This window comes from Oncorhynchus gorbuscha, linkage group LG16, assembly GCF_021184085.1.
Source record: "Oncorhynchus gorbuscha isolate QuinsamMale2020 ecotype Even-year linkage group LG16, OgorEven_v1.0, whole genome shotgun sequence".
Classification (NCBI taxonomy): domain Eukaryota; kingdom Metazoa; phylum Chordata; class Actinopteri; order Salmoniformes; family Salmonidae; genus Oncorhynchus; species Oncorhynchus gorbuscha.
In genome coordinates this window covers 42,097,504-42,114,447 of record NC_060188.1, presented here as the reverse complement: position 1 = coordinate 42,114,447, position 16,944 = coordinate 42,097,504, and the positions used below count along the sequence as shown (strand labels likewise).

The following is a 16,944-nucleotide window of genomic DNA, read 5'->3' as shown; positions in this document are numbered from 1 at the left end:
TGTAGGAGCGTGAGCGGAAATCCCCTCCGTTTAATCATCTCCGCATGCATCCGTTCTCCGAGGGTGTCAGCGCCCTGCAGATCTACTGCATGAAGGAAGGAGTGAAGGTATAACCCGAATCAATAGTATCTCATTAGTGTTACAAGACATCATATTTTGTCTTTCTGCTAAAGCAATTTTGAGGTGAAATACGATGCTGATTGTTCATTTTGATCCTTCCCCAGGATGTCTGTATACCTGACCTGATCAAGCTGCTAGACATTCTGGGTGATAACGGGGTAAGCCTGCTTGGAAGGGATGTTAATACTGATGTTTATGCAAGTAAAAATTCACTCCTCCTTTTTAACCTTTTTATTTTTTATGTTTTTAGAACTTGCGAAATGAGGAGCAAGTGGCCATTATTCAAGCGAGCACTGTCCTCTCGCTTGCTGAAAAGGTATGCAAATACAGTACAAATATTGATGCTTAGTTCAGAGTAACTTGTAAGCAATAGAATAGCCATTTTGTATGGCATTGTTTCTTATCTGCGTTTTGTTGTCTTTGTCTCCCCCTAGTGGATACAACAGATCGAGGGCACAGAGGCAGCGCTGCACCAGAAGATGATGGATCTGGAGCTAGAGATGGTGAGTCCCTTCTCCGTTCACATCCCTCACTCACAGTCACTTCACACCGACTGGGCTTGACTTGAGAAGTGTTTACTCGGTTCCGTGAAATGAAAGTGCCAGATGTCTGTGCACAACACGATGGAAGAGATGCTCGAGGGAACTGTAATTCCTGCGTCGTACATAAGTACAAAGAAAGACTTCCGAATTCGAAGGCGTATAGACGACATTACCTATCACTAACTGTTGCGTGATGTTATTGACCGGTGAGGTTGGTAGCGGAGTTCTTCAGCCACAGTATTGAGATCAGAGCACTGACCGGAGAGAACTGTCCTCCGCAGGAGATGTTCTGCAAGCAGAAAGGCTATTTGGAGGAGGAGCTGGATTACAGGAAGTCAGCCCTGGATCAGGCCTACGTGGTGAGTGCCCCCCAGATGCATTCCTACTCATTCAGCCACCTACCTTTAAATACAGGCTTACATTTTTTATTGGCCTCAAAGGTATTACATTTAATATGCAGTTTGAACATACTGTGAGGGTAACATAAATGTGTGTGCGCGTGTGTGTGTGTGTGTGTGCGTGCATGCGTTTGTGCATTTGCGCATGCAATCCATACACATCTCCCCTAGCCAGTACCGACTCATTATAAGTGATGAATATCTACACGTTATCTACACGTATCATTATCGTCACTGTAGCTAACTACCGCCCTTGACCCCCCCCTCCCCGCAGCAAATCCAGGAGCTGGAGGCTACTCTGTACAACGCACTGCAGCAGGATAAGGTGATCGGATACGGCGAGCCTCTCAGTGACATGCAGAAGGATGAGCTCCGTACGTCCGTGGAGAAGTTACGCAGGCAGATGCTGAGGAAGAGCCGAGAGTTCGACTGTCAGGTCTTGGCTGAGAGGATGGAGCTGCTCCACCAGGCCCATCAGGTACAATATACAATTATATGTGAGCCACCACCTGGGTCCGTTCCTATGTAGCAACGTTTGAAATGCTGTGTTCCTACGTTGGATAAAACTAGAGACTCCGAGCTAGAAACATTTAATGTAACATACACTGCAGTTGAGGATCAGTGAAAAGTCATTCTGCTTTGAAAGTTGATAAATTTGTAACCCCACGTTTGAGAGAATGGCCCGTGAATGTTTTGTTGCACCTACTGGAGAGCTACACTACCGTTCAAAGGTTTGGGGTTGCTTAGAAATGTCCTTGTTTTTGAAAGAAAAGCACTTTTTTTTGTCCATTAAAATAACATCAAATTGATCAGAAATACCGTGTAGACATTGTTAATGTTGTAAATGACTATTGTAGCTGGAAACGTCAGATTTTTGATGGAATATCTACATAGGCGTACAGAGGCCCATTATCAGCAACCATCACTCCTGTGTTCCAATGGCACGTTGTGTTAGCTAATCCAAGTTTATAATTTTAAAGGCTAATTGATCATTAGAAAAAAACCCTTTGCTATTATGTTAGCACTGCTGAAACTGTTCTGATTAAATAAGCAATACAACTGGCATTCTTTAGACTAGTTGAGTATTTGGAGCATCAGCATTTGTGGGTTCGATTACAGGCTCAAAATGGCCAGAAACAAATAACTTTCTTCTGAAACTCGTCAGTCTATTCTTGTTCTGAGAAATGAAGGCTACTCCAAGTGAGAAATTGCCAAGAAACTGAATGTCTCGTACAACGCTGTGAACTACTCCCCTTCACAAAACAGCGCAAACTGGCCCTAACCAGAATAGAAAGAGGAGTGGGAGGCCCCGGTGCACAACTGAACAAGAGGACAAGTACATTAGAGTGTCTAGTTTGAGAAACAGACATCTCACAAGTCCTCAACTGGCAGCTTCATGAAATAGTACCCGCAAAATCCCAGTCTCAACGTCAGCAGTGAAGAGGCAACTCTGGGATGCTGGTCATCTAGGCAGATTTCCTCTGTCCAGTGTCTGTGATCTTTTGCCCATCTTCATCTTTTATTTTTATTGGCCAGTCTGAGATATGCCTTTTTCTCTGCAACTCTGAATACTGTGTCTCAGACGTTTCTGTCCATGAGTGATGCAACCCTAACAAAAAGCATTTAAAGACAGAGTTAATGAGTCCACACATGATGGGCTATTAGAAGGATAATGGACGTTTGCCAAGTTGATTTCTATTTTTAGGGACTTGAAATGTATTAATGGATGTTTGCCTACTAATGACAATGACATGGCGAAGGAGATCAAGACGGGGGGTGGGAGGAGCAAGCTCTGCGTGCTTATTACAGTACGTGCGATTAATCGGTTTTCTGACCATTTCGTAACAGCGTGACCACGACAAGTACAATAATAATTTACAAACAAATTATAATCAATCCTATATAGCCTGTTCTAACGAAAAAGGCTTTAAAGTCTTTAGTGCAGCCAAGATTTAAAAACAGCTGAATTCATTCCTGAATTCAATTTCTTTATCTGACATGTTGTTGTTGTTTGTATTGTTTATTTACTCAAGGCTCTCTTCTCTGTGCTTTTAAGAATTTGATGGTATAGCAATTGCCTATTAAACGTCACATTAACTCGACTCATCTCCCTTCATTTTACTCACAAACAAAATCACTAGTAGTCTACCATAGTCCCATGTAGCTTGGTGGAGTGAGGTGCTTGCAACACCAGGGCAAAAATATGGGAAAGTACAGAGAAGTACGCGCTCGCTACTGCAAGTTGCTAAATGACCAAAAAAAAAGTCAATCATATTGTGTTCTATTATCGGCAGTGTAATTTAGCAGCTTTGACATGCATCGTCCAAATTACGGCTGAAGGACGATCTAATGCCGACGTCTCGAGCGACGTCTTGCCAACGTGCAAACGCTCTCCATACTACATCGGCCCAATGTATTTTGTATACATCGGGCAGAAGTCGGGGCGAGATGCACAGTGTGCTGCCTGGGGTGATGACATGCACAAATGCACGAATGATCGGATTGATATATTGAAGTAGGCCTTTGGGCCAATATATATGCATGTTCTGTTAAGAAAGCTACAGTAAACAGGGCCCTTAAGTCCTACCGCTCCAAGTCATTTCAAGAAAAACGTTTAACCCACATGTCCCTGAATTTACCGGAATATGTGTGTTTTACACTCCAGCAGTAGGCCTACGTTATGATGCATATCATAAAAGACAAAGACTTACTGAGCATTTCATCCTCGAAGCGCCATGAAGGTCTGCTGCGCGGTATACATATTAGCAGTAAAATTCAAAACGAGTAGCCTACCAATAGCCGCCAGTCTAATTAAATCAATTTCAAATACACAATCACAAAGAAAGCCATGAGTATTGTGTTTAGGAAGGTCCTAAATGGACCTCTGCATGGACCTCTGTGGGATTATTTGGGAGTAAGTCAGCAAGCGCCAAGAAGCTTCATAAAGACGCCCTCAAAGATGTCCTTTGGTGGTTTCAAACGAGCATTAACGGCAACGATGGCTGACAGTAAAATACTATGACGTCATGCACTGTAACATGTACCAGAGCGCGGCATCCAGCAAGCTGTGCTGCGGTATGATGCAACTTTTAAAAGAGGAACCACTGCACACGCCATTTGATGACTTAACATGAGGGATGACTCAACAGTTGCTTCCAGTCAATTGGACTTGTAGCTAAAGTGGTTCAGTGAACTTGGTCATTCCAACAATTCAGTGCCTTTTGAGACGTGTAACTTGGTAAAAACAATATATATATGTTAATTTCACCTAATTTTAACATTCTGTCATAAAGAGCACATGGGCAAGCTCAATGAAAAACACGTTTTTCCATCTCAAGAGGTTACATTTTTAAAAATGACTGTAGTAAGGGCCTTTTAAGTGCCAAATAAAGTAACAGGGTTGACCGTAAACAGGGTTTTAATATTTTTTAATATTGAATCAGACATTACAACCCCTTGTGACGGGGGAAATTGAAGCTTGTTGTGTGCAACAGGGAGGGGGAATTGAATGCAAGCTTCACAAAATGAAATTGTTACAACATTTCTAGCCTGTTTATCTATGGGTAACAGGGTTGACGTTTTGTTCTTGACCCACTCCGTTTTCCACCAGAAAACACCAGAAAATGCCCATACACTATGATTTGACTACTAGGTGTTCAATGTTTATTTTTATTTTTATATATATGTAAAAAAGAAGAGTTTCAACATATTAAAACGAGAATTCAGTTCACATAACAGGGTTGACCTTAAAAGGAGGGATAGGGTGTTCTTTTTCTTAAAATGAATCAGTAATCACATTAAATTAATAATAATCTTCAGAAATTACTTGGAGAAATGTTGGGTTTAAGTTGGTTTAAATCTTCCAAAAAGTCACAAAGGCTGCATGGAGGGACATGTCAAAATGCAGAATTTTGGCACTTTAGGAATCTTTATTCTTATAGAAAATCGGATTTCTTGAGTTCTCCCTGTGGTCTATATTAAAGGGCACTTCATTAAATATAACTGGCTTTTACAATTCGATAATGGTGCACAATTTCTACTTAAAATATCAGAGGGATGCAAAAGGCACTTATTTCGTGGAACGACCCAAATATATGTTTGCTCGATGAGAAGCCTTGTCTGACACTTTAGACCTGAAAGTTTGTGTTAGTCCCCAGAGCTAATGTCCAGCTCAGTGGACATTTCTGAGTCAAACAGACATCCCAGGGTCGATACCTGTTGGTTACGCCAAGGTAGTGGTTACACCAGGAGAACCATGGCCTGTTGCACCTTCATACAGTGACTTGCAAAAGTATTCACCCCCCCCCCCCCCCCCCGACACACTTGGCATTTTTCTATTTTGTTGCCTTACAACCTGGAATTAAAATAGATTTTTTGGGGGGGAGTTTGTATCATTTGATTTACACAACACGCCTGAAGATGCAAAATATTTTTTATTGTGAAACGAACAAGAAATAAGACAAAAAAACTGAACTTGAGCGTGCATAACTATTCACTCCCCAAAGACAATACTTTGTAGAGACACCTTTTGCAGCAATTACAGCTGCAAGTCTCTTGGCGTATCTCTCTATAAGATTGGCACATCTAGCCACTGGGATTTTTGCCCAGTCCTCAAGGCAAAACTGCTCCAGCTCCTTCAATTTGGATGGGTTCCGCTGGTGTACAGCATTCTTTAAGTCATACCACAGACTCTCAATTGGATTGAGGTCTAGGTTTTGACTAGGCCATTCCAAGACATTTAAATGTTTCCCCTTAAACCACTCAAGTGTTGCTTTAGCAGTAAGCTTATGGTCATTGTCCTGCTGGAAGGTGAACCTCCGCACCTGTCTCAAATCTCTGAAAGACTGAAACAGGTTTCCCTCAAGAATTTCCCTGTATTTTGCACCAGGCATCATTCCTTAAATTCTGACCAGTTTCCCAGTCCCTGCCGATGAAAAACATCCCCACAGCATGATGCCTCTCATCTCGGGGTGATGAGAGGTGTTTGGTTTGGGCCAGACATAACGTTTTCCGTTATGGCCAAAACGCTCAATTTTTGTCTCATCTGACCAAAGTACCTTCTTCCATATGTTTGGGGAGTCTCCCACATGCCTTTTGGTGAACACTGAATGTGTTTGCTTATTTTTTTTATTTAAGCCACTCCTCCATAAGGCCCAGCGCTGTGGAGTATATGGTTTAAAGTGGTCCCATGGACAGATACTCCAATCTCCGCTGTGGAGCTTTGCAGCTCCTTCAGGGTTATCTTTAGTCTCTTTGTTGCCACTTGGCTGAATGCCCTCCTTGCCTGGTCCGTGAGTTTTGGTGGGCGGCCCTCTCTTGGCAGATTTGTGGTGGTGCCATATTCAAAAACTCCAAGGGCAATGAATACTTTTGCAAGGCACTGTACCTGTATAAGTCAACATATGGCATAAACTCCCTTTGATAATTTAACTTGAGGGATTCACACCTGCACCCGCCTAAAATATGTCCATAAAGAACAGCCGGATGACAGGACTTTCACAGATCCCGAACGTCCCACACACTCACACCTGACATTGACATGATATTGATACTCTAAGCAGTTGAAACATTTAATAGAAAACATCATATGTTTACTTGAATGAACACAAGGTTGTTTAATTCTAAATTGTAGTTTTTATCATGGAACACAGCAGGCTGGGAGATGATGCTGCTGTTGCATTTCCTCAATGCTACAGAAGAGGGCGATGCTCCATTTATTTACAGTTTACACTGACTGAGTCACTCCAGGGGTCTCGGCACTGTGCCAGGCTCTCACACGCACCCAGCTGGTGAACCACTTACCAGGCCACTCCAAGGGCAAAGCTGTCAGCATCACCAGTCCCATGGTTCCCCAGAAAACATTTATTGTTTCAATAAACCACGCCACAGTCAGATGCTCCAATGAAATGCGAAATGTACCTAAATAATCTTTACTGATACACCAAAACTGTAATACTGAAAATACAACTGTACATGACTGTTTTCCTAATGTTTTCTCAAACATTCATTTATATTTCCCAGTACTGATTCTGAAATCTATGTCAAATATAAATGTATGGAGCATATTTGTGTTGGCTTGGCATACAGTTGAGCTATAGCATGCAATGTTACTGTTGAATAGATTTTGTATATTCGCTAAGGGAACAACAATGTTTGCTTTACAATCTTTTCAGAGAATCCGGGACTTGGAGGATAAGACAGACATCCAGAGGAGACAGATTAAGGATCTGGAGGAGAAGGTAAGATGGCCGGCAGAGATATTTACCGTCAGACAGGTTTTGCTCTCTCCTCTCCCGTCGGCTATAAACTGACTACATCCCAAATGCCATTCCAATTTCCTATCTAATGCACTACTTTTGACCAGAGCCCAATGGGCCCTGACCAGATGTCGAGCACTATAAAGCAAATAGAGTACCATTTGGGACTCAGGCCCTATGATGCTTCTGTGACCTGAAGGGGTCTGTTGAAAGATGTAATATAATGTGTGGTTGTCTCTTAAGGTTTTCACGCTGACTGACACTCAGACGACCCTTTCCTTATAGTCACGCATCAGGCAGACCTCTCTGAACCCCACATCACTGACGAGTTAATGAGCCAAACATAATGAGGCGTGGCCTGTAGTTCTCCTTCCCTTGATGCACAATACTGAGGGAAATGAGGGGTTCGGTTATTTCAGGACTTTTAAAGTTTTCATCAAATCAAATCAAAGTGTATTTGTCACGTGCGCCTAATACAACAGGTGAAATGCTTACTTACAGGCTCTAACCAATAGTGCCAAAAAGGTATTAGGTGAACAACAGGTAGGTAAAGACATAAAACAACAGTAAAAAGACGGGCTATATACAGTAGCGAGGCTATAGAAGTAGCGAGGCTACATACAGACACCGGTTAGTCAGGCTGATTGAGGTAGTATGTACATGTAGATATGGTTAAAGTGACTATGCATATATGATAAATGGAGAGTAGCAGCAGCGTAAACAGAGGGGGGAGGCACACAATGCAAATAGTCCGCGTAGCCATTTGATTACCTGTTCAGGAGGCTTGGGGGTAAAAACTGTCGAGAATGTACACGACTCAGAGACGCAGATTGTGTTTTATGCTCTAGTCCACAGACATTCCCAGGTAGCCCAAGCTCTACTATAGTTCTGCTATAGCTAGACTCTGTTATTCACCATAGAGGCTAAGGCTAGCCATTATCCGGACTAGTTCCCCCCTACTTAGTAGCACAGTGTCTTTGTAACTTCCTAAAGCTTCCTTTGTTCCTGCCTGTGGCTAACACGTCTTCTGTTTTCCTGACTCACTCTCTCTCTCTCTCTCTCTCTCTCTCTCTCTCTCTCTCTGCAGTTTTTGTTTCTGTTCTTATTCTTTTCTCTTGCCTTTATCATTTGGCCTTGATGTCGTTGACATCTCCTGCAGCAGAGGTAAGTCTGTCCTGGTCGACATACACCGAGAATCTTCCCTTCTTCCTCTCTGCACTCTTGTCTGTTTCCCCTGTTGTTCTCCATCTCCCTAGCGACCATCAGGACCTGTGATAGTCATAGGAGTGGAATCATCTATGTTGTGTGGCCAACATGTCTTTTCACAGTTGTGATTCATAGAGTTTCGTTGTTTAGGGAATCATGCTATATGTAGCTAATCATTTTCCTAATGACACTGGAAGCCATTATTCCCTGGGAGCCAACCCATTCTTCCTTAAATGTTATGAATAACAGCATTAATTTAGTGCTTACCTTTGTCAGACTGTGACTTTGTGTTCTTGGCATGCAAGCTTCGTTTTGGTCTACCAGCTCCATTTCAGCTTCATAGCTTCATAGTTCTCCCTATGGATAATGCTACCGCCGTTGTTACATTGATCTCATACGGTCTCTCTATGTCTCTCTCTCTCTTTCTCTCTTTGTTTGCAGCCTGGAGATTGTGTTTGTGACCGCAGTGGTTTTCATTTTTTGGTGAAGCGAGTCATCTTTTTGGCTCGTATTGTAATAGTGAGTGGTAATGGACATGGCTGGGAATTTACACCTCTTTGATTTGGGACCTCACTCTGGAGATACACACCATGTATGCTGCACTGTCCTGGTCATTGGAACATGGAACTTCCCTAAACTCAGTGGGGTAACTGGAACTCATATACTCATATACACTGGACAAGCTAACACAAACATACTGGAAACACACACACACACACAAATATAGCACACATACACAGGCAGACCAGGGGCACACACACATCACATGTGCGCGCCCCCACACACACACACATACATACACACACCAAACTCACTCACAGACATTGTGGAAACCAAATTCCGGGAGATCTTATCTCTGCCATGCAGGGGAACGCTACACCACCTACCACCGTCCGACTACACCCAAACTACACCCAGACTACACCAAGACTACACACAGACTACACACAGACTACACCAAGACTACACCCAGACTTCAGACAAGAGAGGAAAGGAAAGGCTGCTGTAGGCTTCATCAATAGGCCTCACCAGACTACAGAGTCCTTACTCCCTCCCTTCCTCCCCTCTCCCTCTTATAAACCCGAACAGACACTTGTATGTGTGAACGCACCCCTTCACAGGAGCGACGAGACCTGACTCAGGGCCTGTGAGCATGGTGACTGACTGATCTGATGGTGACTGACTGTTCTCTGACCAGGAGAGGCGGGACATGGGACACTCAGGACAATGTGTCTCCTCTGGTCGGAAGCAGATCAGGGGACGGCAGAGCGAGAGAGAAGGATGGGAGAGAGAGGATCCACTATGTGCTCACACACTGACCGGGCTTCTGTTTTGAGACCTTCACTTTCTTTGTTTTAAACCAGCGGACAGAGTGGACATCTCTGGTTCTACTTCTTTTCCTTTCGGAACAAACCAACGGTCCCAGTCGATCCCCATCTACCAAGATTTCCACGGAGAAAAAACAGACCCTCTCTATTTACATGTGTTGATATGTACATTGTGTCTTGATGATTTCCTGTCGTTTCTTTCCTTCCTTCTGTGAATATGAACGCAGTCCCCTCTACAGTAGAGCTGCTCGGCAGTTTCTAAGTACCACAGCGTATGAATTGCTCTGTTTATTGTGGCGACAGCTGCAAATGAACTCTATTTCCTCGATTGTACTGAACTTAAGAATTGGTATAATAATATTTTCCTCCCCCTTTTCCCTGTCACACTCCCTCGATTTTGGACTCTTTCAAGATAATCAACTGTAGCCCACCAGCAGGAGGTTCGTGGTTTATACTGAATGATGTTTAACACTCCCTTTAAAAGAACAGAACAAGCTGTAAATTCTACATCCTGGTTACCTACCTACATCCTAAACAGCTTTCTGTCTGATTACGGTCATTGTCATCTCAGCAAAGTGACCATGAATACTGCACAGTACCTCTTGCAGCAATGACGTGTCATTTGCTTTGCTCTATTTCACCAACACCTTTTTCAGCACCATGGACACCACAGGGGTTAGTTCTAACCCCCCCACCCCCACCCCCACCCCCTTCTCCAAACTGAAATAGGAGAAAGTTGATGCAATGTATACCTGCCTGGTTCTGCTTCTCTCCTTTCACCCTGACTATGTCATGGTGCTGCAATATTAACTACCTATCCCGTCCAACCGCCTCACCCACATCCACCCGAGCTAGCTTCCCCTCCCGACCCTATTCAGAGGCCTAGGAACCTAAGGCATCCCATTACATACCTGTACATACATGAACGTGGCCCACTTCTGTTACGTTACAATGTAGGGGGAATGATTGACACTATTTTGGAGCAAACTCCGCTAACTAGCAATTGCCTTAAATGCGCTATCCCCATCAATTTGTACTTTCTTTTTAATGATTATGTTTTTGGTCCATTAATATGATTATGTAACGTTGTACATTTCTGTTCACCGAGGACATTGTTTTGTAAATCTTTACCCTCCTGTTTTCCAATGAGAATTTAACCCCCTGCTCTTCTTTCAAGTATATAAAAAAATCATATTTAAAAAAGGGATCATGATGAAAATAAAAGTGAATGGAGTTCAGTTTTAAGTGTCTGTGTTTTGGTGACACCTTGTTTCCAAATGTCATTTTTGGTGGCGATTGACTTTTCAGTGACCTGTCTTTACAGTGTGTTTCAGTTGCTCCAGCTCAACTAATATGACTAATGGAACCCTATGGCACTGACTGAGGTGGGGAAGGAAAATAGGGTCTGGTCATTAAGGCATATTACTGTGTGTGATGTGCTCTGCATATGTTACACTTGGGCCATCAATTGGCAAGGGTTTCCAAAACATTTCCCTCATACTGTAGCCATTACCTACCTGTAAGTTAGGGACACAATTGTTTACTTTTATTTGCTGTACATTATCAACCTCACCTACTGTACATGTGTTGTTTGAATGATGTTCTTTGTGTATTTTGACCCTTTTGCTTTTTTGAATAGGTAAACAATTGACATCTGTTTGTGTTATGACACCCAGTTGACTTGGTTACTGAGGACGTAACATTATGCTTTTTGGCATTTCACCCAAGCAGAGGTAAAGGTCCCTGTTCTCCCACTAATAGAAAAAGGAGATGTTTCAGCTCCTTGGCACTGAGTTTATACCTTGGCCATCTCAACACAGAACAAAGTCAATCCAGGCTAAGAGTCAGTCTTTTAACTTATCCACTCTGTCCCAAGCTCTGCCAGAATAGAATGGAACCACTGAGAGCTCTGGACTACACCTCTGCCAGAGGCTATCTGCCAATGAGTAAACTTTAATCTCTCTCTCTCTCTCCATCTACCTTTCAGCATGTACTCTCAATGAAAGAAAGGTCATTCACAGAGACAGAGCTGGTATAAAAAACAGCATGGCTTAATTCTGCAGAGCTGTTATCAGCTCGTAACGAAATCCCAGGTAACGTATTGCTGTGTATAAACAGACGTATTTGTCAGCTGCACCTCATGCTGGGAATGAACAAGGATGTGCTTTATAGAAAGGTCATCTCCAGACCAAACTGAACTCCCGGTTTGCTGGCCAGAACAGTGTCCCGGGAGTCTCTTATGTCATTACCAATATTCTAACTCGATTTCAGTCCCAGCAGCTCTGCAGGCTCTGCCGTTACAAACGGATGCAGCTGGCCTCATCTCTATGCAGCATCCCTATGAATGAATGGCCTTAGTATTCATTGTTCTCCGCCCAGGTTATGATGGTGTGTCAGCACATCCATCAGTCATCCCCACCCCAGCCAGTCCTTCAGGTGAGGGAGGAGCTGAGAGTCAAATAGGACGGGAGAAATGGATGAATAAGCACTTTGATGCACTCCTCCTGTAAAGGGTGTGTCCTATTTGAATGATTTCTTGGACAAAAATAATCAAACAGCCATTTGATCTTGCAGTGGGTTATTCCATAATTTGGTGACTTTTGAGATGTGCAGTTTGGTTAAAAAAAACATTCTGTCACGGAGAGCATTATGTTCCACTTCATAAAAATAGAAATAAACGTTTTCCCATCTCAAGAGGTTAAATACAAACATTACTGTGGTAAGAGCATATTAAGTGCCAAATAATCTAACAGGTTTGACCATAACAGGGTTGACCATAACAGGGTTGACCATAACAGGGTTGACCATAACAGGGTTGACAATTTCATCTTAAATCCCCTTGTGACAGGAGAAATGGAAAAACATTGTTAAAGGACATGCAGCAGTTTTTTAAATCTCAATATCAAATCATTTCTGTGTAACAATTAAGTACTTTACTGTGACAAAAATACACTACTTGACCAGGAGTATGTGGACACCTGATTGTCGAGCATCTCATTCCAAAATCATGGGCATTAATATGGAGTTGGTCCCCCCCTTTGCTGCTATAACAGCCTCTACTCTTCTGGGAAGGCTTTCCACTAGAAGTTGGAACATTGCTGTGGGGACTTCCATTCAGTCACAACAGCAGTAGTAAGGTCGGGCACGGATGTTGGGCGATTATGCTTGGCTTGCAGTCAGCGTTCCAATTCATCCCAAAGGTGTTCGATGGGGTTAATGTCAGGGCTCTGCAGGCCATTCTTCCATACCAATCTTGAAAAAACACTTCTGTATGTACCTCACTTTGCGCACTGGGGGTCATTGTCGTGCTGACACAAACTGTCGCCGCAATGTTGGGAGCACAGAATCGTCTAGAATTTCTTTGTCATTGAACTAATGGGCCTAGTCCAAACCATGAAAAACAGCCCCAGACCATTATTCCTTATCCACCAAACTTTACAGTTGGCACTATGCATTGGGTAGGTAGCGTTCTCCTGGCATCCGCCGAACCCAGATTTGTCCATTAGACTGCCAGTTGGTGGATCGTGATTCATCACTCCATCATACCAGGCAGGCCAAAACTCCACCCCACCAAAATAGGCTGTAATTTTATTTTCAAACAGCTCTTACACTAAAAGTGAATTTTCACAACTTCACAGTATTATTCTCATTAACCTCGTAGTGTGAAAATATACACTGAGTGCACTAAACATTAGGAACACTTTCAGAACAGGCTCAATTCGTCGGGGAATGGACTCTACAAGGTGTCCAACGCGTTCCACACGGTTGCTGGCCCATGTTGACTCCAATGCTTCCCACAGTTGTGTAATGTCGGCTGGATGTCCTTTGGTTGCTGGACCATTGTTGATACACATGGGAAACTGTTGAGCATGAAAACCCAGCAGCGTTGCAGTTCTTTACTCAAACTGGTGCTCCTGGAAGCTACTACTATTCCCCATTGAAATGAAATTAAATATACATACAGAGCGGCCGTAACTCACCAGGAATACGACTTTCCTAAATTGGATCCTTTGTTCGTACCCCCCAGGGCAATTGAACTTATCCCAGAGGCTGCTCCAAGAGGTATTTGGAGTGGATTTCTAGTCCGACTCAAGGAGGCATGCACACCATCCAGTATATTACTCGCTAATGTTCAGTCTCTGGACAATAAAGCAGACGATCTCAGGGCGAGGATCTCCTTCCAGAGAGACATCAGGGACTGTAACATACTCTTTTTCACGGAAACATGGCTCTCTCCGGATATACTGTCCCCGTCCATACAGCAAGCTGGTTTCTCAGTACATTTTGCAGACAGAAATAAAGAACTCTCACAAAAAAAGGCAGGGATGTATGTTTCATGACTAACTACTCATGGTGTGATTGTGATAAGGTACAGAAACTCAAGTTCTTTTGTTCACCCGACCTAGTATACAATCAAATGCCGATTGTATTACCTCCGCAAGAGAATTATCTTCGGTTATAGTCACAGCTGTGAATATTCCCCCTCAAGCCCATACCACGACAGCCCTACACTGGACTTTGTGCAAACGGGAAACCACATATCCCGAGGCCGCATTTATTGTAGCTGGGTATTTTAACAAAGCAAATTTGAAGAAAATGCTACCAAAGTTCTATCAACACATTGACTGTACTACTCGCACTTCTAAAATACTCCACAACTGCTACCTCCGCCCTGCCTTTGGCAAATCAGATCATGACGCCATTTTGCTCATCCCTTCCTATAGGCAGAAACTCAAACAGGTACCTGTGCTAAGGTATATTCAATACTGGTCTTCAAGATTGTTTTGATCATGCGGACTGGGACATGTTCTGCGTAGCCTTTGAGAATAACATCAACATATACACTGACACGGTGACTGAGTTCATCAGGAAGTATAGAGTGGATGTTGTCAATTAAAACCTACCCAAATCAGAAACCGTTGATAGATGCCAGCATTAGCGCCAAACTGAAAGCGCGAACCACCACATTTAACCATGGCAAGGTGACTGGGAATATGGTCGAAGACAACGAGTGTAGTTATTCCCTCCATAAGGAAATCAAACAGGCAAAATGTCAATACAGAGACAATGTGGAGTCGCAATTCAACAGCTCAGACACGTAACGTATGTGGCAGGATCTACAGACAATCACAGATTACAAAGGGAAAACCAGCCACATCGCGGACACACATCTTGCTCCTAGACAAGCTAAACACCTTCTTTGCCCGCTTTGAGAGCAGCACGGTGCCATCGACGTGGCCCGCTACCAAGGACTGTGGGCTCTCATTCTTGGTGGCTGACGTGACTAAGACATTTAAACTTGCAGCATGGCTGCTGGCCCAGATGGCATCCCTAGCCGCATCCTCAGAGCATGCACAGACCAGCTGGCTGGAGTGTTTACGGACGATCTGGAATGGCCCACCCACACACACAGTGTGGTGAAGAAGGCGCAACAGCATCTCTTTAACCTCAGGAGGCTGAAGAAATTTGGTTTGGGCCCTAATACCCTGACAAACTTTTACAGATGCACAATTGAGAGCATCCTGTCGGGCTGTATCACCACCTGGTACGACAACTGTCCTGCCCTCAACCGCAGAAGGGTGGCGCTGTCTGCCCAACACATAACTGGGGGTACACTGCCTGCCCTCTAGGACACCTACAGTACCCAATGTCACAGGAAGGCCAAAAATATCATCAAGGACATCAACCACCCGAGCCACGGCCTGTTCACCCCATTACTATCCAGAAGGAAAGGTCAGTACAGGTGCATCAAAGCTGGGACAGAGAGACTGAAAACAGATTCTATCACAAGGCCATCAGACTGTTAAAAAGCCATTCCTAGCCGGCTACCACCCGGTTACTCAACCCTGTACCTTAGAGGATGCTGTCCTAGTCACTTTATATAATGCACTCTAAATAATGCCACTTTAATAATGTTTACATATCTTACATTACTCATATCACATGTGTATATACTGCATTTTATACCATCTATCGCACCTTGCCTATGCCGCTAGGCCATCGCTCATCCATATATTTACATGTACATATTCTCATTCACCCCTTTAGATTTGTGTGTATTAGGTAGTTGTTGAGGAATTGTTAGATTGCTTGTTAGATATTAGAACTAGAAGCACAAGAATTTCGCTACACTCGCATTAACATCTGTTAACCATGTGTATGTGACAAATAACATTTGATTTGATTAAATTTGGTTTTTGTACATAAACATGGTGTCACGGCCGATGCTGGAAGAAGACCAAGGTGCCGCGTGGTGAGCGTACATTTCCCTTTTTATTTAAAATGTTGCCAACAAAACAACAGTGAAGCTTACAGGACATTAGTGCCACAAACAAAGTTAGCTACCCACAATCAAAGGAGGGAAAAAGGGCTACCTAAGTATGATTCAAATCAGAGATAACGATAGACAGCTGTCCCTGATTGAGAACCATACCCGGCCAGAACATAGAAACAAAGAAACCTAGAAAACAAAACATAGAATGCCCACCCAAATCACACCCTGTCCAAACCAAACTAGAGACATAAAAAGGCTCTCTCAGGTCAGGGCGTGACAAATGGAATCACTGGTCACTTTAATAATTGGACTCTAGTCACTTTTAATAATGTTAACATACTACTTTACTCATTTCATATGTACAGTATATACTGTATTCAATTCTACGATATTTTTGTCAATGTCAACTCCAACATTGCTCATCCTATTATTTATATTTCTTAACTCCATTCTTTTACTTTATATTTTTGTGTATTGTTGTGAATTGTTAGATACTGTTAGCACTAGGAACACAAGCATTTCGCTACACCTGCAATAACTTCTGCTAAATATGTGTACGTGACCAATACAATTGAATTGGATTTGATTTTTCCTCCGCAAACTCCATTGGCTTCCAGTCGAAGCTTGCATCCACGACAAGACCATGGTGGTTGCCTACGGAGCAGCAAGGGAAACTGCCCCTCCCTACCTTCAGGCTCTGCTCAAACCCAACATCCTAACCTGAGCACTCTGTTCTGCCACCTCTGGTCTCTTGGACATCCCACCCCTACCTCCCGCTCAGCCCAGTCAAAGCTCTTCTGTCCTGGCACCCAATGGTAG

General features: G+C 43.3%; 1 protein-coding gene across 5 annotated transcripts in view; it reads left to right on the top strand.

Moving 5' to 3' along the window:
• LOC124000247 (janus kinase and microtubule-interacting protein 2-like) overlaps positions 1–11,083 on the top strand; it is a 39,136-nt gene extending 28,053 nt beyond the window's left edge. For 2 of the 5 annotated variants that reach the window (XM_046306488.1, XM_046306486.1), the window contains exons 14-22: positions 6–107; positions 225–278; positions 371–436; positions 555–623; positions 944–1,021; positions 1,335–1,538; positions 7,234–7,299; positions 8,405–8,481; positions 8,965–11,083. In XM_046306488.1, coding sequence (XP_046162444.1) covers positions 6–107; positions 225–278; positions 371–436; positions 555–623; positions 944–1,021; positions 1,335–1,538; positions 7,234–7,299; positions 8,405–8,455 — 690 coding nt within the window. In that variant the 3' untranslated portion in view covers positions 8,456–8,481; positions 8,965–11,083. The remainder of the gene's footprint in view (positions 1–5; positions 108–224; positions 279–370; positions 437–554; positions 624–943; positions 1,022–1,334; positions 1,539–7,233; positions 7,300–8,404; positions 8,482–8,964) is intronic. The other 3 variants (XM_046306484.1, XM_046306485.1, XM_046306487.1) reach the window with 2 other exon arrangements.
• Positions 11,084–16,944: the final 5,861 nt, after the last annotated feature.